Raw genomic sequence first — 22,644 nt, forward strand, 5'->3', positions numbered from 1 at the left:
GCTGAGGATGTGATGCTCTACGTACAATTTTTATTTCATAAAAGGGAAAATGTGTGGTATCGTATCATTCCTTCTTGCCTGCAGCTTTTCCTCTGCTCTGCCTCCATAGTTCACTTACTTCACGTGGTTCCTGAGAGTAAACAGGTTTCTCTGCTCAGTTGGCTTGGTGCATTAGCACCTTGCAGGATCATACCCTAAATAATGATGAGCACAAGGACTTCCAGCATTAGCAGCCTGTTACATAGAGCAGGGATCTTGAAATATTTAGTGCTTTCCAGAAATGGGTTCTGTACCTGTTATCTTCAGAGCTTTTCAGGGTCAGAGCAATCTCTTTCATCTTCACGAAGCTCACTTGCCCTGTGCATGGATCAGCTAAAAAATCTTATGCAAAGCTTCAAGACATAACTGCCAGCATAATCCCCACAACTGACAGTCAGTCAAACATGGAAAGAAAGGTTACAAAAATACAAGACTGCCCAGGGAACCCATTAGTTTGATCTGAGAGCTTAAAGCCAACTTGTAGGCACAGCGATGAACCAGCCAAGTGCCAGAGAGAGCCCAGGTGGTCAGTTTGTTGAAGAAAAAAGGTGTTCCAAGTTTTGACATGTGGGTCCTCCAGGTACTGCTCAAATTTCCAGAGTACCTCTATCTTCCCTGCTAAAGGAATTGCAAGAAGAAAACTATCAAGTTTGTTTTGAAACTACTTTAGTATCTGGGTAAAAGTGGCTTTAGTTGCACTTGTTTTTCTTCTCCTTTCATTTAAAAGTATAAACAAGCCCAGCTATATGCAACTATGCTCATGTATAACAGGTCAAGTCTATTGTAACAATTCTGCAATCAGGAGAGAAAACAAACTAGACTTAACTTACTTTAGGTGTGCACTTTGCATAGACATTTTCTTTGATTAACGATTTCATGTAACATCCCATATATTGAATACTGACAGCAATTTACAGCAGATTTGCACACATGGAACTTCAAAAGGACACTTGGTAGAGAATTGTGATTGTTTTCTAATGACTGAAAATTATGTTAATGATGGACTAACATTGGCCAGTTCAGCAAAGGTAAGAGAAAGGCGGATGAGGACTGGGAAAGGTTGTTTTATTCATTGAAAATGGCTACTGGTACATTTTACTTAGGACTAGTTTCATCATAGACATGTATAAGTATTTTCTTGAAGGATGAGAAATTTTGTTGGTCCATGCACCTATAAATGTTTGTCATCTATGTGCTTTTATAGGAATGCCTAAAATTGCTTGGGGGAGAATGTTTCTGTCTGGGCGAATTGCTGCCCCAAATTGTATGTATTGCTGCCTCTTAAAGAGAAACTTTAAATAACTGAAAGTTTGTATTTGGTTCAAGGAAAATCACACTTAACAAGGCTATTAAAGAGGATGAATGATGATAAAAATAATCGCATGAAGAACATAGGAGCTTTCTGCAGTTTTCTGTAATCCTTTAAGCGACTCAGTTTACCAGCCCTCCTTTGACTCGAGGGATTAGTTCCCGTCTGTGATGTATTGCCATATGAGAGATGAGGAAGAGAGTTATGTCTATTCCATCACCCAGTACTTCACCAGTCACACCAGTTCTGGGTCACGGCAGTTGGAGCTAGGGCATCCTGCTGAGATGCAGGCTGAAGCACCAGCAAAAGTTCAGAAAGGAGCCCTGTGTGGAGTTGCATTGCATATAAGAATATTTCAAAATTATTTTCACTTGGACATGAAACGAGAGCTAGAAATTTATGATTTCCCATGAGAAGGAGTGCAAAATAAATAGATAGATAGATGGATAAAAAGAGAAATAAATTAGAGGTCATTGAAGAAGAAAAGTATTCTGTTGGGTTACGACAGTAAAATCGCAGCACGGCTGCTGCAAGGAGCTGCCCTCGTGGCACGAGGCTTTTCCTGCTGCTCTGCGGCCTGACTGGTCCTGGTGACCTGAGGGAATTTTTGGTGTCTCTGTGGATTGGGGGCCGTGGCATCGGTGAAATCAGCAGCTTGCGCCCAGGCTGCTGGGGCTGGCACCGCCTGGCTCTGCCACCAACAGCTTCACCGCGGCAGGGAGCTGAGTTTGGGGAGTTGGACAAAACCGATCCTCCCCTCTCTCTCTTTTGGCAATATTGTTTATCTTTTTTTAAAAAAGACTCTGTGATCCAAGCTGTGCAGCTTTTTCTGACTGTTTCTTGTTGCACAGAGTTCCCTGTAGGCTCGTTTCCTCTCCTTTGCTCTGGGCTTGCTGCAGTGCGAGGGAAGGAGTTGGTGGCCTCTGTGGTGTGGTTTTCATCAGGGTGCTGAAAGACAGAGCTGTTAGAGACCTTAAAAAAATATATATATTTCTATATCTGGTTGCTTCTGCATGTGCCTAATAACATGGCCCTTAGAAAGTAATTTGGATTAATTAGAATGTCTGGGCACTTTTGCGATAAAGACATGCCGAGTAATTATCCAGTGTCCAGAATAATCTATCGGGCTTGTGAAGTTTAAGTCTGAAAATTATTCTCCCCTAAGTATTTGTCTTTCTAGCTGTATTTCTGTTATTAAATTTGTTTTCCCACAAGTTAGATAAGGAGAAATGTAATTATTTAGCTGGCAAGCTTAATGTTGAGGTGAAGAAAACCAGTGAAGGTAAAAGTGTGATTGCCTTGTGTTTTTCCTGTAATAATACATAAATATTTATATATATGTAGAATTACATGGTGATGATGCACTTTGTAAAAGGCCAGAGATGAAATATAAGGAAATAAAAGGTATAGATATTCATTGAAACTCCACTATGCCCTATAATTCTTGTATATGTAGTCGAAGAAATGTCAAATGCAGATTTCTCTCATAATTATAATCCATTCACACTTACCTCTCTTCTTGCTGCATTTCCTCGCCCTCCTTTATGCCTAAAGTCTGTGTCCTGAAGGACCTTGTTCGGTTTCTTATGCTTAGAGGACACAACAGGCCTTTTTACTCATGATAATGTTTATTTTGGATTAAAGAAAACATGAAATCAAAGGCAGTCTAAATCTAATCACGCAGTCTCCCTGGTGAGACCCATCCCCACAGCCAGGGTCAGCACAGCGTCCCTACAGAAGTGCTTCTTAAACTTTCTAAAGGAATATTAAAAGCTGCCCGTGACTCTCTTATTTCAAAGGAGAGGATTTTTGACCTTGCAGGCAATGAAGGAGAAGCGGAGCACGTTGCGCTGTCTGAGTGCTCATCTCGACGCTCCCTCCTCTCCCTCTGCCTCTCGTCCTTGGGGGATGAGCTGGTGATACCTCGGGTGTAAAGCCAAGGAAAACCAGTTGCAGGCTCCAGTCAGGCAGTGGAAGTGGGCATCGCCGGCTGTGTGGGAACCACGAGGGTCTCGTACAGAGGAGAAGCTCTCGGAAGGCGGTGACCGCAAAGGTCAATCTGTTGGCTGCACCTTGCTAGGGAGGATGCACGGGAGAAGAGGCTGGCGTGCTCAGGGACTGCGGGGCAGGCAGCTCTGCCAGAGGGGTGGGACCCCAAGTGTTTGGTGATGAGTTTGAAGATGACAAGTTTAAGGAAAAACAATCCCAAGAGCAGTCCTGCGAGCATTTCCAAGGAAGCTAAGGGTAAAGCTCTCAGGGCCAGGGAGGAGGAAAACCGGGTGGGGATGTGATCACAGATGCTGAGAGATGACAGATTCCCAAGGGAAGGATTACAGTCCTCATGATGGCATCTGATACAGCCTGTGTCATCTGGTGCTGGAAAGCTGTAGTTCACCAGGAGAACATCCCTTAGGAAGTCACCCAGCCTTGCTGCGGTGATTTCAGGTGATGGGAAGCTTATTGTCAAAGGCTGGAGTTTTTCAGTGGCTGGGGTTTTCCGGTCTTTGCTTTTTGGGTTACGGAGCAGTAGGGATGCAGCTGTGTTACAAACCGGGAGGGAGGTGGGGTTTTCCGGTCTTTGCTTTTTGGGTTACGGAGCAGTAGGGATGCAGCTGTGTTACAAACCGGGAGGGAGGTGGGGATCAAAGCAGGGCATGGCAGAGCACAGAGCCCACCCCAAGGCTGGCTGGGAGCTCAGTGGGGGCTTTCCGCAGGGACCAGGACCTTCTGTCTGCTTCCCATCCACCTGCCCCTTCCAGCCCCACCAGTCAGATCCCGCTCCAGCTACATTTGGTTTGAAAAACCCTAAACCTGTGAAAGCAGAAAACTGAAAACAAGTGCAAGCCTGCTTGAAACCAGCATCTTTCACCTGATTACATTTCAGAGCTCGGGAAGAAACGTCATGTTTCAGTAAGAGGTTGGAGGACCCGTGTTATGCTTGTATCATTCTCATGCAATTTGTAGTTTGTAGTTCAAGGTTAGCCCTGGCTGTAGTTTATGTAGCTCATCTGTTTACGGTGAACCTTTTTATATTAAATTTTTCTTGCTATGGGTTAACAGCAAGATTTTTCCTCTGGCAGAGTTGTCATTGCTGCAGCAGGTGATAACTTTTAGTAGAGAGTTACAAATAATTTAGCGAAGATTTTGTTACCGAGACAAACTAATACCCTAAACTACTGCTTTAGCACTAAAGAACACATCTCAACAAAAGGCTTGTAAGTGCTATTCTTAAATGGAGACTTTGCTCCAGACATGTGAAATTGAGAACACATTTGTATCATATCTCTACTAAAACTGTATATAGGAATTTCCTGTTCACCACACTATTTGAGGTAATGAGATAAAAATACGTAGTTGTGTTCTTCCCCCCACACAGTATTTTTTTACTTGCTGTAGGAAATAGTTATTTGCTGTATGTGCTGGCTGCCGCTGCCGCTGAAACTCAGTGTATCTTAGATGCTCTGAAATGCTCTTCTGTATTTCACAATGTAAAAGAAGGCAATTTGTGTCCGGGGGCGGCGGTGGGATGGGGGGGGGGGGGGGGGGGGGGGGGGCAAAAAAAAAAAAAAAAGAACGGACAAGTTAGATTTTATCCTGGAGTTCATTTAGGCCATAACTTGTCTCTAGCAGTTGTAGGAATCAATTTACGACAGGAAGGAAAACTAACACTGTGCATGCAGACATGGGGATAATCTGCTCTATGTATTCAATCTCATCCTGACTGCTTAGATATTTGTACAATATTCAGAATGTTAATTGGTAGCTGTGACATGTTTCCTTATTCCACTTATCCCCACACATGGTGCCGTGTGCGGGTACTAGCACTCCTGTGCTCCCCCGGCAGCGTGTTGGAGCATCGCAGGCTCATTAGGAGACCCTTCAGCTTAAAGGGAATTTATGCTGCTTGATGTCACTGGAAACGCTTGCAGAAGCAACACTATTCCCATAAGTACAGGCTGACGTGTTGGTATGGGGAGGTATATCGCTTTGTTCATAAATGAGGATTAGTTTTATAGCTCTGGATTCATCATTTCCAGTTGTAGTTACCTAATCATGGTTTCACCCTGGGCATCACCTGTAGTCAGTGCAGAGAGTGTCATTTCTAGGACAGAAGGAAAAAGTGAAAAAAACTGTTGAAGCGTGTAGGTATGAATGACCAGAACTGAAGCAAGAGATTCAAATAGGAGCTTACACATATTCTCTCTAACCCACAGTCTTGCTCTTGCCTCAACCTTTTAATAATGTGCCAGTCCAAAACAAAATAGTTTCAGCTTAAATAAAACCATTCAGGCAACCACGGTGTGTGACCATGTTAAAAACGTAGTTTTCTGTATTATTTGATGCATTTTTAAATGCAAAAATACTTCCAATATTGTGCGGAAGGAAATAAGGAAAGAAGAAACCCTGTTTAAAACACCATTTTACTGCTTGAAATGCAGCTCATACCCTTGCGAGTTTTTTGTAGAGGATCTGGCGAGGGGGAAGCTGGAGGAAGTCTCACTCTGCAAGACTCTGTTAAAATGAAAACCACTTGGAGATATTTTTATGAGTATAGATTCTTAATTTTGCAATATCTGATCAGTGAAAGTCATTCACAGGAGCTCAGTTTTGCTAATCATGATATTCAGCTGCTTGCTGAAAGTTTAACTTCACAATGAAATTGTAAATAAACACTTAATATTGATAAATTTGTATTGACAGATTTTAGTTGTGTTATTCTGTAAAAACAAGGCAGCCATCGGCTTTATTCTCCTTGACTATAAGACACTTTGCTATATTGAAAATTTAGGAATAAATATTCAAATCACAGCCTTATTTTCCACAACATAAACATGGATGCTCGTCTGGAAATGCAGTTATGAGAGATGCTCAAATACGAACTCGACAGCTTTCATTTAGTCTAATAACTAAGCTTTGGGGATGATTGTTTCACATTGTACCACATTGCAATTTGTTTCCACTGTAGTGGGTTTGTGTGTGTCTGGTTTTGTGTATTACTTTCAGAAAACTATGTTATGCATATGTCTGCTGAATAAGTCTTCGCTGTTGTTGTCTTTATCGGGCTACTTTCAAAATCAATGAGATTTATACTTGCAGATTAAAAACCTTTTAAAATATGCATAGACAATATAAGGTTCAATTATATGTTTGCAATGAATGGAGCAATGTGTACACATAAATAAAACATAAAAGCTGCTTTGCTGTGTTTATCTTCTGGTTCTGATTTATTTTCAAAATAATTAGAATTTGTGAGTCTGTATTTGGATGTGTGAGTTCCAATCACTGCAAGCATATTTATGCATATATATATATATATACACTTGGTGTACATACATCACTTCTCTATCTGTTCACAGTGACTGACTTCTCAGGTTTTGGACTGTGCAGACAGGGTATGGGAATGGTCTACATAAAAGGAGAAGAAAACAGATCTACCTACTGCTGTCATGTCCCACTACTGAGTGCAGGGCACATACGGATTCTGGTTCTCTGCTCAGTACTTCTCTGAATGGTTGAAATGACCCTTCTGGGGATGCCTTGCTCCATGTAAATCTGCATGCTGTAAGAAGTAGGCTCCAGTACTCAAGGGATTATTTTTTGGCATCTAGAAGATCTTGAAGCGTGTGTTCAGACCATGTAAGAGACAGCCATGCCCTCTGTCTCCCTCTGCTTCGTTGTGCAAGACTTGGAAAGTCTTGACGTCAGCCTCTCCAAAACGTGAACCTACCTAAGACAGCATCCTTTCCAATTCCCAAGCGCCTGATGGGTTAGACAACCATAAATCTTATTCTTAACAATGTGATACAAATAGAATTGCATTTTTGACACAAGTTATTTTGTTATCTGCAGCATTTAATGGTTTCTTCCCTTTGAAATACCATTGCCTGTTTTATCTGCTGGAGATATCGCTTATGCTTTCTTAGGCTGTGATAGAAGTAAACAACCTCAAAAGTAGATTCAGTCTTAGCACAAACTCAAAGAATACAGTATATACCTCTTTTAAACTTGTTCGTTCTCTCTCCCTTACAATATCTTTGTAATTATGTTTTAGACATTGTGGTGTGTTATGGGATAAAAGTGTGACAGAATATCCATGTATGTTATTTGTAGCCTGAATTTGAATCACAGCGTGAGGCTGAAAAGACTATTGCTGCATAAGCAGCTTTGTTGTACCATATCATTACAAAAACGTGGCCATTAGAAAGGTTATAGGGTCCCCGTACTCCCATCACCTTACATGAGTTCAGCTAAAAATTGGCTTGAAGTATTAGCTCATAATAGACAAGATCCTTTGATGCTTTGTTAAGATTTCAAATTACCTCTAGCAGCGTACCATCCATTATTTTAATGCTGCTCTCAAGCTTTCATTCTATCAGGGCCAGAGTTAAAATATGAAGAGCTGTGCATTCTTGCATTGCAATGGATGGGCAATCACCACTGATATTTTAACTGATGTATCCTAGGAGGAATATTCTGGTTAGTATTGTAAAATCAATGAATATGCACTAGTATATATGAACGTGCTGTGCTGGTCATATCTCATCCACAAGATCTGCAAACCAGCAAAGCTTTATCGCCTTGCTAGTTTATGAGCGAGCCACCTAAATTCTTAAAAAGTTAAATATTTCACTTAAAAACATTAAGTGCCGAAGCTTCATGATAGTACTTGTTCCTTTGTCTTTATTATCAATAATCTCTGTGGTGCAGTAGATAAATATTTCTGTTTCCAGTTGGGAGCTGCAAGAGGTTCCCTATACCTGGATGTGTTTGTTGTGTCAGCTGGGGGAAATTTTGGCTTCTGTCTGTGCATACATCTGTATGTCAGGGAGGACGGACGGAGCCTGCATGGGGGAAGGAGCTCATGCCTTTGCCAGCCTGCATCAGGGGATTTGCAAACGCATCTCTGCGATATGCAAAGGGCTGGGGGAGTTGGAAGGCTGCCAGTCCTTACCCATGCCCATCTCTGCCAGTGTGTGATACTGGGGGGGACTGGCTGCATGGCCCGGGCTGCACAGCTCATCAGCTGCTGGAGGGACTGTTGGCTTCTAGGCAGTCTTTCCTCAAAATAAAGAAGGATCTTTATATATCTAGGGCTAGAAATAATAATAATAAAAAAGTATTAATTGAATTTCAAATTTAATATTATTATATCATGATACAGATAAAACAAGAGAAATTAAAATGTAAGTAGTAGAAATAAGAGCTAATTGTACTCCTGAAAAGTGATCACCTAGAAGTGATCTTCTTCATGATCACATAAAGTCAACTTTATGCCCAAAAAGGAATTTGTACACACAGATCAGGCAAGTGTATATCTAAAAATCTTTTTCCATTTCAGTGTAAATTCAAATACTGATTTCTGGTCATTTTTTGCAATTTTTTTCAAGGACTGTTTTGAAACAAAAAAAGTCCCAAGGTGTGACAATTTACTGGAAAAATTAACAATTCAGATGACAATGGTTGGTCTTGCAAATACAAAAAATACTTGCAAACAAAAAAGAACCAGGTTTTTATGTTGTTGTGGCTGTGCTGTAACACAACAGCTAAGAAATGTTACAGAATATTTTGTCTTTTGCTACACAGAGGCACATATTTGTGTCTCTTAAAGGAGTAGTCTTCAATATGTATGACGCTTTTGTGTCCAAGCTACAGCATAGACTGAGATTTTTATTTAAATAATTCTCTAAAGGACACAAAGTGAAAGAACAGTTGAATTCCACTTGGGCCTCACCTATTTCTAAAACAATGTGCAATATTGACAGTGGTGCTGAAATCCTATTCTGCCTTTCTCAAAGGTGGTCTATTTTTGTAGTAGCAGTACAGTGGGAACTGTGCTTTTTGGCACAGCTTGGTCCAAAGGTTTGAATGAATTATTTTTAAGAACAAGAAAATTTTTGAATTGGTTCATAGACCCTGCTCAAAGGACCTTGATTATAAAGAATACTCTGCCCATGGAAGAGGTTATTAGACTGTTAACTGCAAAAAAGTCACTTACTGGAGCTGTAAATCTCAAAACATTCAGCAAAGTATGTTGTATCTATATTGCTGCTTCATGACTTTGTTTGCTTCTCCATTTGCAGTAGGTCTTTCTTTGGTGGCTACGTGTTTCATATGAAGGTAATGTATGTGGCCTTGCCTTAGGGACAAAACCCACTTCACTCTTGTACCTCCTCCTACTGGATAATAGATAAGCATGACTGATACGACTTTTTGTTTCTCTAGTTTATTGATTCAAGTGTTTTTCCTGTCTTGTGGCTGTGTGGCTGGGCCAGGACTAGCTCTCAGGTCGAATGGGAGCAGGTTAAAGTGCCTGCAGGCACAAGGAATGGGAGAGCCTTGCTCTGCGAGGGAGTGTCACGGAAGAGATTTTTTTAAAAATTTCATTTATACCTGTGTAGGAAGAGAAGTGAGTTTGTAGGTTCATTATAAATTGACTCAGTAGAAGAATTTGTAGATCTTAGCCACTTGGAATACATTTAGTGAGAGACGGGTATCTGTCTTTAAGTGCCTGACCACCCTAATGCACAGATTAGACAAATGAAAGTATTAATGATGGAAGTATAAATGGACAATTCTTAATCCGCAATATGTAAACTTGTTGAGACAGGTGTTATCTCCTTATTTAGTAGAAGGACAGTGTTATTTACAGCCTTAGAAAGAGGCAAGATGCTTATTTTTGTGCTAAGACTGATTTTCATTAAAATTGTGGATCCTGGTTTCAAGTCATCTATCCAAGGATCCTTTAGCCTTTAAAAGCTAAGAGATCACCTCCTATTTTGCAGCTATAAAAGCCCAAGCTATGCCATAAGCTCATCATTGTCACAAGTAGACCTAGTTCCAGGCATAGGTCATGAAGATGAAATATAGGGATATTTCATATTTATGGACACCTCTGGTTTTACTATGTGTTTATCATTTTTTTTCTTCCTGCTTTCTGTCTGAGTTGATAAAATGCTCCCATGAGCTATGTGGACAGTACTAATTGCTGTAATTATTGTTCCCTTAATTGCTACAATTATTTTTTCTGGAGTAATTAATACGAGTACTTTCTTATATTAGAAAAGGAAGCAGGAGAGACCTTGTAGATACAGAAAATATGCCCAGCTTGCCAATATTATTCAGGATGTCTTTCCAGTTTAGTGCTATGGCAGTTATGCTAGGGATGAAGGTTGATTTATGTGCCTGGAAATGGCTTCTTTCAAATGCCCTTTTCAGGTTTGAAATGAATTAAAAAAAAAAATAAATGCATTCAATTAGAAAGCCAGTGACAGTTTTATTTTGTATTTGAGAAGACCAAAGTAGCATTGGAAATGTTTATTTCAGTAATGGATTGCATCCATTATAATATTGGTGATCAAGGAGTTGCAAATTTTAAGTCTTACTAACCAGAACCATCGCTCTGGAAGCGTGATGGTGTGCTGAGTTGCTCCATATTGTCAGGACGTCAGAGCAGTGGTGCATAGCTCTCATAACAGCTCTGTTAAGGTCTATTACTGCACCGTTCAATTATAGTAAGTCCTTTAATAGGACTGGCCTTCCCTTTTAATTTCCACCAGACAATCTGCATGGAGCTTCTAATGTTTATTCATCATGTATTGAAACTGTAAGCCTATGCTGCACAGCAAGACAATTCAGTGAAATAAAATTACAGATAACTTCCCCCTGTAGTTCCCCATGTTTTGTGAGTCCATTACCCTTCCTGACACTACTTTCTTCTCCTATCATTGTCACTCTTAAATTATCTGATACTGAGAGGTCCACACAGCACTGACCTCGTCCAGTTTTTCATTGACAATTTGTCAAGAACACCTGTGGTTCTCCATAAATATGGAATTTTGCCATCCCACTTGGAAACTCCCACAAAAAAAGAACTTGCATGCAGCTTGGGAGCCCTGACACAGGTCCTCAACTGTGGATGCTAAGCACTTTGAAAATCTTTCCTTTAAAATGCTTTGGAAAGTGGGGTTTACCCTGTTTGATTGACATATTAATAGTCCTTTTGGTCAATAAGATCAAGCTGAGAGAAGACCCGTTCACATATTAGCTGAAGTCATGGTATGGGACAAATAGTGTGAGATGGAGCTCACTCAGCACAGTGAGGTTTGGTGGAATGGGCCAGCGTGGACATAGGCAAAATGCGTGTACATGAATCATTTATGGGGTTTATTTTCTTAGTGTTTCTTTTGTTGCTCTTGAAGATATTCCTGTTTTATTAAATGCGCTTCTCCTCCTCTAGGCTCAGTTTCTCATTTGTATTTGATGTTGTTTATATTTGTACTTCTGTACCTTATGAAATATCTATCCAATTCCCTTGTAGATGATTCTGTTGATCTCTAATACATCATTAAGAATTCACTGTGGGATAACATAAGAGAGGTGGTGATGCGAGCAAACAGGACTTTGTTTGAACACCAGTGGCTTTAGTAATTGGTAAATAGAGTGAGAGAAACTGAGGTGAACTGTAAATAGATTAATGGTTTTGAAAATTTTCTGTTATACAAATGCCCTTCCTTAGATGTGCTGCTTTTGTTCACTGCTCAGAAGAATTTCTCTTGTGGTGTAACTTTTGCACACAGCAACAGGTTTGCCATATGTAAACACCTCATAGACTGTGGCAGAGCTGAACAGAAATACTTTATATTGCTCTTAAAATTTATTTACATGAAAACTTTTTTTGTTAATTCTTTTGCCTCATTTTCTCATTGTCAACATTTGATTCTTGAGTATAAAAACCAGCTTGAAATGCACTACTTCTAAAATTTCATCATGAAACATAATAAGGAGGGATTATCAAAGTACTTTAGAAGGATTTGTTCTCATCATTACCTAAGACTGATGGGAATATTATTCCCTAGTCTTTTAAGAGCCCTAGAGCAAGAATTGCAGTAATATTTGTTTTCATATGCACCTTTCAGGACAGAAATAGGGCACATGCTGCTAGATTGACACCTCGAGAAAATCTGCGCAAAGCTACTGATTTAGCAGTGTTTAGTTTTCGGAAGGGCTGGCGAGGAGGAGAACAACAAGCACGAGTATTATTTTGTTATACATACCCCCATGTCGATTAGTTAGCCGGCACACTGCGAGGCCGCTGACTGCTGCAGGGCAGGCGAGACCTGAGGCTGTTGCACTACCCCACAGATGCCAGCTCCTGACGAAATGGAGTGAAACTCGAATTCCCCCTCCAGCCAAGCAGAAATCAGCAGGAAGATTAATTCCTATTATCTTTGCAAGCTTTGAGTCATAATCTGATCCTATTTTGTATCTCAGGTAACATTTTCTTTCTGTTCTGAACAATGTGAAAAAGAAGAAAGTGTAGAGGAGTTTTGCCCAGAGAAAACAGCTAGTTAGAAACTTCAAATAATTTTAATTCAAGGCAACAAAAACAATTATATGCAGTTCACAGGATGCTGAAGCTGTTTGTTATGCAATTTAAGATGTACATGGTGAACAAAGAGTAGTTGTACTAACTGATGATTAAATCTTGACATGATAAATTTCTACATGAATAAAATCTGAGACCTAAACAGATTCGAGATTTGTTAGTCATCCATCAGTTCACATGAAGAGTTTTGAAGCCAAGTGAAAAGTCTTCAGGCATCTTATTTTTGTAAAGTTAGGTTATTGGCAGGATTTTGCAATTTGTGTAGACTGACACTGCACTGCCAAATTAGATGAGTTCAAGAGGCTTTATCAAAGTAGGGTGGTTTTTTTTTTCTATTGTCAGGAAATCATATCAATAAAACTTAATAGGAAGTTGAAAGTAAAAATGCAGCAAACTGTGAACTTAATATTACCCTGGTGGGAGCTCATTAATATCTCAATAGGTATACTCGTGCATTATCTTAATTGCACATGGTCCTTAGGAAAATTGCCTTTTCTGAAGTTTTCTGACTACTGTCATTTGGCAAGTTGGGTTCAGGTGCACCATTTTATTAATCTTTTAATAAGTTACTGTGGAGATGTAGCCTAACTCAATCACATTTGAAGTAGCATAGTAGCAATAATTACTTTTATGGTTGCATGGATTTGTGAGGTTCTTGGCTGTGCAAGTGAACTTGCAGGCAGAGTTAGGCAGAGGTGATGAGGGGGTAGGCAGTAAGCCCAATGCTTCTGGTGGGTATTGCAGCTTTAGAGGGAGTTGGTTTGTCTCCTGGCACTGGGTCTCTTGTGTGTTTCCAGTTGAGACACTTGGCTATTAGCAAGGAGGTCGCCACTTTCTGTCATTTTGCTTGAAAAGAAGGGTCTGTCGAAGAGTGAGAGGAGGATAAAGGATGAGGTAGTAATACAAAATAATACAAAATAAGATTGAAATGAAGAATTGGAACAACAAGTTTGTATTTCAATTGCTTTTTACCCTGAAATACGCAGTTCCAAACCTGATGTTGGAAGGCGTTTGTTGTAGGAGACAGTCGGAGAGTCGTGTCGATCCTTGGTGTGTTTTCTGTTGTGGCTTTTGGTGCAGCTGCTCACAAACAGGCCCTGCTTTTGAGGCAAGACAACCAAGTGTGATCCAGAGAACGTTTCATTAACAGAAGAAAATGAAATAAATGAAGAATAGTGTTCGATGTTAAAAATAAATTAACATTAATCACTGACTAATGCAATGTTCCCAGCATTAATCATTCACTCTTACTGTAATCAGAACATCAGCCTGGCAAACGACATGTAAAACTCGGGAGTGCAGTGTTTGCCATAGTCCTCTAAACATGAAGAATGCCTTCAGGAAAATTCTGCCTCCCACATCAGTGATCTGCTTACTCATCTGCCAACACCTGAGTGTCCTTCAGAAAGCTCCAGCTACAACTGTGTCTTGTTCTGGTGAGGAAGGCTCAGGTGGGATGCCTTTTCTGCAAGCGCTGGCTGTTGTGCAGTACACGAAGGAGGACCACAGGCTTTTCTCACTCACAGCCTTGCTGTGGAAGGGCCAGGGGGACTTTTTGTTCTGCCTTTTGCTCATTCATCTCGTGTCTGCGCATGGACGGCAGACTTCCTGTTGTAGGGCTGATCATCCAGCACCTTTTGGCAGTGCTAAACCATGGTTTTACAGACTGTTCAGGGTGGAGAAGACTTGGTTATTAAATGCCCAGCTATTTAACTGCAGTTTTGTGTGGATAGCTTTACTAAGGCTTTTTCTGCACCTTGGAGTCTGAAATGCAGTCTGTGTGCATCTGACCCCTGGGGCAGGAGGTTTTTTGCAGGATGTGAGCCGGGAGGCTGGGGAGGCTCCAGCCTCCTGCCCCAAGGGGGAGGCCTGGGCCAGTCTTGAGAAGCACCAGTGTGTGCTTGAGAGAGGTGGACCAAGGGGATGAATGAATGTCATGATCAGAGAGAGTAATCAAATTATAGCCCTTCTGGTTCTCCCTTAGGCCCCATTCATCCTCCCCACACAGTGACACCATCTGCATCAACTTTGGGAACAGAGAACGGCAACGTGTGGCCAGATTGGGGTTGGGTCTTGATGAACGGGGTCAATCCATTTTTATTTTCAAATGCATTTCAACGTTCACAGGATCTGAAGGCGCATGTCTGTGAGCTTACCTGGTGAGCAGCCATCAGTACACAGCAGCAGTGTATGTTGTCTTTTGGATGTTGGTCTGATGAGCGTAAGCCCTGTGAAGAGATTTCAGAGAGGAGAGGGTGCCTGGCCATTGAGATTTGCCTGGAGTTAACATGATGTTGTGTTTTACAAACTAAAGTCACTCTCAGTAAAAACAAAACAGTAATGCGGAGGAACATATGGTGTGAAATATGGGAGAAAGGTTTCCAGCTGAGACTGTGGGAGGTTTGTCCACATATGATTGGATGTGAACATTAAAAAAGAAAGAGAATAAGAAATGCTGAATTGTTAGATTTTAGCTGATGCAAACAGATGTTCAGTTTGGACATCTGGGATGCCGCCTGCATGCACGGGAAGACATGCGGAAAGGGAAAATATCTTTTGTAGGTGTCTGCAACATGCTCTGACATACTGGACAAAGCTGAACTCTAATGGCTGCAGTCTATGTTGTACCTATTCAAGGACTTTTCTCCCCATATTCAGGCAAAATCTTATGAAAATTCTACTCCTCATACATATAACTTTGTTGCTTTTATATATCCTGTAAGAAACATTGGTAAAAAACCCCAATATATACTTTTTATACTCCAAGTGATTGAAACAGCCAGAAGTGGTTAATATTTTATGGACAGAAGAAAAAGACTAAAAAACCAAAAAGTGTCCTAAGTAATATAAGCAATGGAGCAAATTCCGTAGAAGCGTTGCTTTTTGTAAAAGTGCAGAATATACTCCTTTTGATTTTCAGTTGAAAAAGCAGTTGTTGCCAAGTTGGAATACAAACATTGCCCTAGATAAAAATTCGTACTTCATCCTTTCTTTTATTTATAATTTAAAAAACCAGCACTCAGCTATCTCAGTGCAGCTCTGTGTGTGGGACTGTATGTTGTATACTGGATGCTTGTCCAATTAATAACGGGTAAACAGCACCCATAAAGTCAGCCTGGTTAACTGTTCCACTTAATATAATACCATCCAATGAATAGATGAATTAAGCTGATAAGCAGCTGAGCAAGCTCCGTTAGCTGCTTTGTACAAATGAGAAGAGAGCGATCCTGAAATGTCACCAATCATTTATTATAACAGCAATTGTAGGCACAGACAAATTAAGAATTTAACTTATTTTTGATGGCCAGGGTGCCCAGCATTTTCTGTGCAACCGCAGTAGTTGGTGTTAGCTGAAAGTCATCCCTAAGGTAGATTAAAAATAAAGAACCCTGATAAATTGGTGTAATCAATCTATTTGTCTTTGAGAGTGGTCCCCAAGCTTTGCTGGCCCCTGGGCGAAAGACTGAGCAAGTGAATCATGTGCCAGTGGTCAACACCACGCTGTATTCTTCCCGGCAGCCTCAATTTTAACTTTTTTAATTTTCTGTGACTGGAGCATTTGAAGGTCTTGCTGGCAACGTGCTGTCCACAAGCCACAGATCTAAAATAAATCTGGCAAGTCTTTGTAGACGACTGTTGTCTTGCATTAAAAACCTGAAGCATCCCAGCTTTCAGCTTGATTAGCCACCTCTCTGGTTGTAAACCCAGCAGACATGCAAAGGAGTGACATGACGCATCCAAAGGAAAGGCCATGCCAAGTGATGGGGGATTCAGTTCGCCAACATCCACAATGACAGCCCAAGCACCCGCTGAAAGTTTAAGTGTTTGCTTAGGTTTAATAATTCATAACAACTAAGATTGGTACTACGCCTGGGACCAGATTCAGCAAGTTCCCTGCATAGGGGTCCCGCTGGTGCAGGGCTTTGAGCAAGGGCCATGAGCCGTGTTTCGCTCTACGCTGATGCTGAGTGAAGCTAAAGAGATCTTAAATAAGTCATGTGCTGTGGTTTGTTACGGTTTATAATAAAACAGTAGATATTGCCTTTACAAACAGGAACATGTCTCAACAAATGTTGATGTATTTAGTAATTTTGGATGGTTTGGCTAAGTTTGCTTATCTGCTGAGTCTTCAGCAGCAATGTTGCTTTACAGGTCTGCTTTTACTCTGCTGTAGTAGTTGTGAATGTACATACAGATGTACAGACATAGTGTGTATTCTGTGGAAATGCTGCATTTGCTCTCATCTGCTACTGAGCTCTGTGGGAATCGAAGGTGCCGATCCCTTTGCAGTATCGAGGCTGGGGAAATATAATGTTTATTCTTCTGAGAAGGCAGGAGAGCTAATAAATACTTGTAGGAAAGCTGTGCAGAGACAGAATATGAGAATGCAGAAGATGCTTGTACTGAGGCATGAAATACTGACCTTTCCACAGTCTAGAAGTCTCAAATCATTATATATGGTCATGTTTGTGTATATTGCAAATCTCTTTTTTCCCTCCTTGGCATCTCAAGTGAGAATTATGGCAGGTTCCTTAATTTAAGGAGCAGTCCCAGACTGTTACTCAAAAAATTGCGTAATGGGTTTGGGGATTAACATTCTGTCAGCTTGATAACTGTTTAGGGACCTTCGTTATCAAGGAGAAAATAGCCCAGAACAATATTCTGGTCTCTCTGTTATAAAAAGTAACCATCAGTCTCCTTCGCACTCTGCCATGAGAAGGAACAGTGAAGGCTGGTTTGTCATGGGCAGGCAGAGTTTTAGGATAGAGTTGAATCGTGACCAGGTTGTCTTTGTGAGACAGAGATCTCCACGCTCAGCAATCTTCATGACTGTTCTTCATCAGAAAGAATAAAAAATAAACATCCTTTTGTTTAAATCTGCAGTTGCAGTTTAATGTTTAAGAGCTTCATCCTCCAAAAACTGATGAAGGGTCCTTCTGGCTTTCAGCCAGCGAGATTTAAACTTGGTTGCGTTGAGGATCCCAAATAACCTGATGCTAGTAAAATCTGATGCTAGAACACCAATAAAAAGGACATAGTGAGAAAAATGGTTTGTGTGTGCTGTATTTGATTAAGATTGCCTGAAAGGAAGAAATTATGAATGTGCACATATACGGTTGTTTTCAGTTGATTAATAATTTTTTTTGTGTAACTTAAAGTCAATGAAAAGATTGTTTCTTTGACTGGTACGTTGTAAAGTAACGGGCTGGAGAAATACAGATGGATACAATGAAGATGAACTGAGGCTCAGCTGAAGCTAACTGCTTTAGCTAACTTCTGCAAGAAGTGCAATGAGTATATGAATATGTATATTTATCAGAAATTATTTTTTTCTACAGATCCCACAAATCAGTTATGCCTCAACTGCACCAGAGTTGAGTGATGACAGGCGCTATGATTTCTTCTCACGTGTGGTTCCTCCAGATTCCTTCCAAGCACAAGCAATGGTGGACATTGTGAAAGCTTTGGGATGGAATTATGTGTCCACTTTGGCATCTGAAGGGAATTATGGAGAAAAAGGAGTCGAGTCCTTCATGCAAATTTCCAGAGAGGCAGGTAGGCAATGCCCGTCCTCCCTCCAGAAAATGCTATAGAAGTAATGAATGTTATTTTGTACCAAATGTTATATTCTTTTTCTAGAACATATATTTGATTCTAAAGTTGCTCCAGTTCTTTGCAGTGGCTCCTAGATACTCTTATTCCTAAATTGCTTATGGAATTTCAGAGAGTTTGAAACCTTAGTGATTTTCAATCATTTCTGGAGAAAATAGAAAACCCTGAGTCTTATGAAGCTCCTACTATTCCACTGGATGGCATTATATTATGTTGACATGGGTAGAAAACAGATTTTAAAATGCTGAGCTTTTATCTCTCCACAGCTAGAAATTCTGTGAAGACTGCTTGTTACCAGACATTGACTTGTGTCATACTATTGCTGTTCACCTTTCAGATCGCTGCCTGATTTGTATTGCTTTTCTTTAGTATTTCTCTTGACCAATTCAGGTGAGAAAATGAATAATCTTTTACTTGAAGGCTCAAAGATTACTGGCCTGGTGTATGGAGGCAACAAACTCAGCAGTGTTGTGCGAGGCACATCAGACCTTTGCTGTGATGCATCACGTTTTTCTTGTTACTTGTTTCATTTAGTGGTGTCCCAGGAAGGCCAAACTGTCTTGGACAATGTCACTTGCCAGTGAGAGATGTTCCAAGAGGACAGGGAGATGCTGTGTCTTGTGCTGGGTCAGGCTTATGGTATCAAGTTGAACCTTCATAATTTTGTTGGAAGAAATCTCTAATTCTACAGCTTGCTTTCCTGTTCTGGTACAAAACATAGAGGAGACCTGTCTTAAGGTGTGACTGCTGTGTCAGTGCGCTCATACCCTTATCCCCATGAGTTGTTCTTCAGGGTAAATAGTTCTAAATTTCCCCAGGGACACCAGAACATAGGAGGACTTTAGATGGCACTTCAGGGAATAGAGGTATAAATCCATGGCAAGCTGATTTGCAATCCAGAATCATAAAGGTTTGAACATTGAAATATTTAAAGTTCATTGCTGTGTTGGTAAGGAAAAATAAGCAGATTATGTCATTCATTATTGGTGGTACATGGAAGGCCCATCTCCAGAAGCCTTCAATGATATATCCCGATAAGGAACCTATCATCATTGTACAAGAATAAGCTCTATTGTGTTCCCAAAATGAACTCGCAGATCTCCCACCCTGTAGCTGCCCTGGCATTGCGTTAAATAAAAACATCACAACACGATCCACAATTCACTTACTGAATTACATAAATCACCAGCCAGATTAGTGAGTGCATGAAAGGAAAGGACTAGGACGGGACAGGCGTTGCTCTGAAGCGGCCATCGGAGGTTTCCATCTCCTCAGTTGTTGCAGAGCTGGTTCCACAGCATATGCTCTGCTTTTGCAAATTGCCTGCGCTATCTGCGAGGTGGAGCGACAGCTCGCTCCCAAACTGATGGATCGCTCTTGGCAGCATAATCCAAGGAATGAGCAGAGAAGGCGGCTGCGCTTAAAAGAAAGGGGCTTTAGAGAGGGGAATCTGGAATTGTTTCATTATGTTGATATCACAGAAGGAACCTATATTTGCATAAATTTGTCTGTTCGTTCGAATGCATATTTATGTGGTATTAAAGAAAATGGGTTTGGATTTAATACCGCAGGAAGTGACAAATGCCAGTGTTTATTATAATTTAAAATTGACTTTATTTGCAAATATACACTGTTGCGAAATCATACCAGAAATGTGTTCTCCATGCCAAGGACAAACTCTAGCTGAATAATACTGTATCATTTTATAGACCTTCTGTAGAATTAAATTAATGATAGGAGCTCTTCATGTAGTTAGCATGTAATTCAACATCCTTTATAAAAATAAAGCATAAAACCAAAAGAATACCCTGCTTAAAACAGCTTTGCATGCAGGGTGATATAGGTCACACCTATAAGATTAAGACACTAACAGGGATAGTGCATAAACTTTCTTTCATATATGCAGCCTGCCTTGTCTGGAAACTGGCATAATCCAATCCCCGGTGCTGCCTCCGATTCAGTACAGCCACTTTTTCTTCTTAGGGCTGCGCTGAATTTTTTTCGTGTTACACAGATAAAGCTTAGGTGAAGTTCTGAGGGGATTTAGTACCTGTCAACAAGTTCCCTGGGTTTTTAAAACCCTGGGAAGTGCAAGATCCTGTTGTCTAGATATTTAATGGAGCAGTGCTGCCTGGAGATACAGGTCCCAACCTTGATCCCCTACAGGGAAATGGCACCTTGTCCCCCCGACTTCAGGGATCGGTTGTGACCGTCTCCCAGCTGCTGTTTTGCGGGGTCATGCTGCAATGGGATTTGCCCGTGCTCTGGGGATGTGCCCTGGAGGGTTCAGCCCTTTTCGGGTTGCTTTCCTGGTGCCTGATGTGGCTGTGTCTCCTTGGGGACATTTTATGCAAAAGTAGTGATTAACCAGGCTGTCAGGTGATTGCTGTAGTATCAGGGTTTGGAAAGAGCCTCCTGAAGAAGCAATAAGCAGCAATAATTTTACTGACTCAAGTATTCAAAAAGCGAGTAGACGGGGTACTTCAGGACATGGTTTAGTGGGCATGGTTGATGGTTGGACTCGATGATCTTGAGGGTCTTTTCCAACCTAAATGATTCTATGATTCTATGATTGATTGTGCCAGTTGTCCCCAACATGGCCCCTTAGGACCATGCACATCTGCCAGGAGCTGGAACAGTCCTGGAGCGGAGGAAATTAGTCAAAATTTGAGACACAGCGGCAATAAGGAGTCATTATTAGCTCTCAGACAATTGCCTTATCTCTCACAATCAGTGTATTTGGGCAGAAAGGAAGATTTACTCCATAGGTACCAACACGTTTATTATCTTTGGCCTCACATCCGTAGCTAGCTAATTATCCTAAATTCAGTGTGTTATCCAAACTTGTTTCTGATTCAGCCAAGATCTTAGGAATTGTGAGGATGAGTAGAAAGTGCTCTCCTTGCTTAGTTTTCAAATATGCTTTAGCATATAAAGACTTTGCTTGATCCTTTGAGTTAATAATTCTTCACAAAGTGACTTTTATTATGAGTACTTCAAGCGAGTTTGAATATGTCATTGTGGCAGGAGATGAAGATTTGAAACATGCTCTGCAGTCTGTGGGATTAATAAATTAGGGGAATGGTCTAATTATGGAAAATCTAAAGGACAATTTCAGATTATTAATGAAACTACCGAATACTTGAATTTCAAAGATTAATTCATCTTTGATTTTTTTTAAAGATTAATCTGTACCAGAAGGTTAATTGCTATCCGTAAGAAATATATATATTGAAGTCGTTAGCAAAAGACCACTTGAATGCCTCCTAACAGATAAATGAAAGATCTAGTATGCGTTTATTCATCTTTTTCTCCTCCCAAAATTGCCCATTTTCACAGATGAGTACACTGGCTGCTTTGCTTGTGGAGACTTTGATGCTCACTCCACAGGCTGCAGCACAAATGGTGTAAGGAAGGGGATGCCCGGATCTGCAAACCTGTACACCTGCTGCCTTTAAATCTTTTTCTGCCCTTCCAACTCCAAGTTGCTCCCTTGTCCAACTTCATCTCAGAAATAAGTATTTCCGCACAGCAAGACTGATTTTGAGCACAGTTCTGCTTGTTTGCACAAACTAGACCTGTTGTATTGTAGAGCAGTGTGTCAGTAATAGAGTATCTTAATCTACAAGCTAAGAATTATTTTAGGTGATGATGTTCTCAACCATTTGGAAGGACTGGAGAAGAAGAATTCTGGAAAAGCATGCCTTCTTTCTCTGTGTACTAAAGACACGATAAAAGGGGATTAAAGCTCTTGTACCAGTGTGCCAATATGATTATATATACTGAAGTTTCTTCTGAAGACTTCTAGTTGCAGTGTCATATTTGTTAAAAGGCTATCATCACCTTGACAGAACAAAAAAGCAGAATAAACTTTAATCCACTTTAACATAGGAAGCACAACACTTGTGACAGTCTCTTTATCTTCTTTTCTCCTTTTTTTGCTGAAGACTTTTTTGAAATATTCATTTCTTTAATTCTTCTCTCTCCATGATCCTCAAGTGCTGCACAGACATCTGTTACGTAAGGTTGAGAACATCTGCATGCAGCAGGGACGGCCTAGATGTACACGCTGCAGGAGCTGAATTTGCTCAGAAACAGAAGAAACATCAAAAAGCATTCATTGGCAAGGCAAAGAAGAGACCCTTGAAATTTTGACCCTTCTCATAAGTAGAATTTTTTCCAGCAATGATACTAAACAGTATTTCTTTACTATCCCTCAATATAAACTTTAATTTCTTCTTTACCTTGTTTTTCCCAGCTTTATATTTGCTAGTAAAAACCATATGCATACACACAC

General features: G+C 40.5%; 1 protein-coding gene across 7 annotated transcripts in view; it reads left to right on the forward strand.

Annotated features, from left to right (window-relative positions):
• The window catches only part of GRM7 (glutamate metabotropic receptor 7), a 309,745-nt gene that overhangs the window by 87,058 nt on the left and 200,043 nt on the right, over nucleotides 1-22,644 (forward strand). For all 7 annotated transcript variants that reach the window (XM_029996035.2, XM_029996040.1, XM_029996036.1 and 4 more), the window contains exon 2: nucleotides 18,074-18,290. In XM_029996035.2, coding sequence (XP_029851895.1) covers nucleotides 18,074-18,290 — 217 coding nt within the window. The remainder of the gene's footprint in view (nucleotides 1-18,073; nucleotides 18,291-22,644) is intronic.

This window comes from Aquila chrysaetos, chromosome 20, assembly GCF_900496995.4.
Source record: "Aquila chrysaetos chrysaetos chromosome 20, bAquChr1.4, whole genome shotgun sequence".
NCBI classification, from domain to species: Eukaryota; Metazoa; Chordata; class Aves; order Accipitriformes; family Accipitridae; genus Aquila; species Aquila chrysaetos.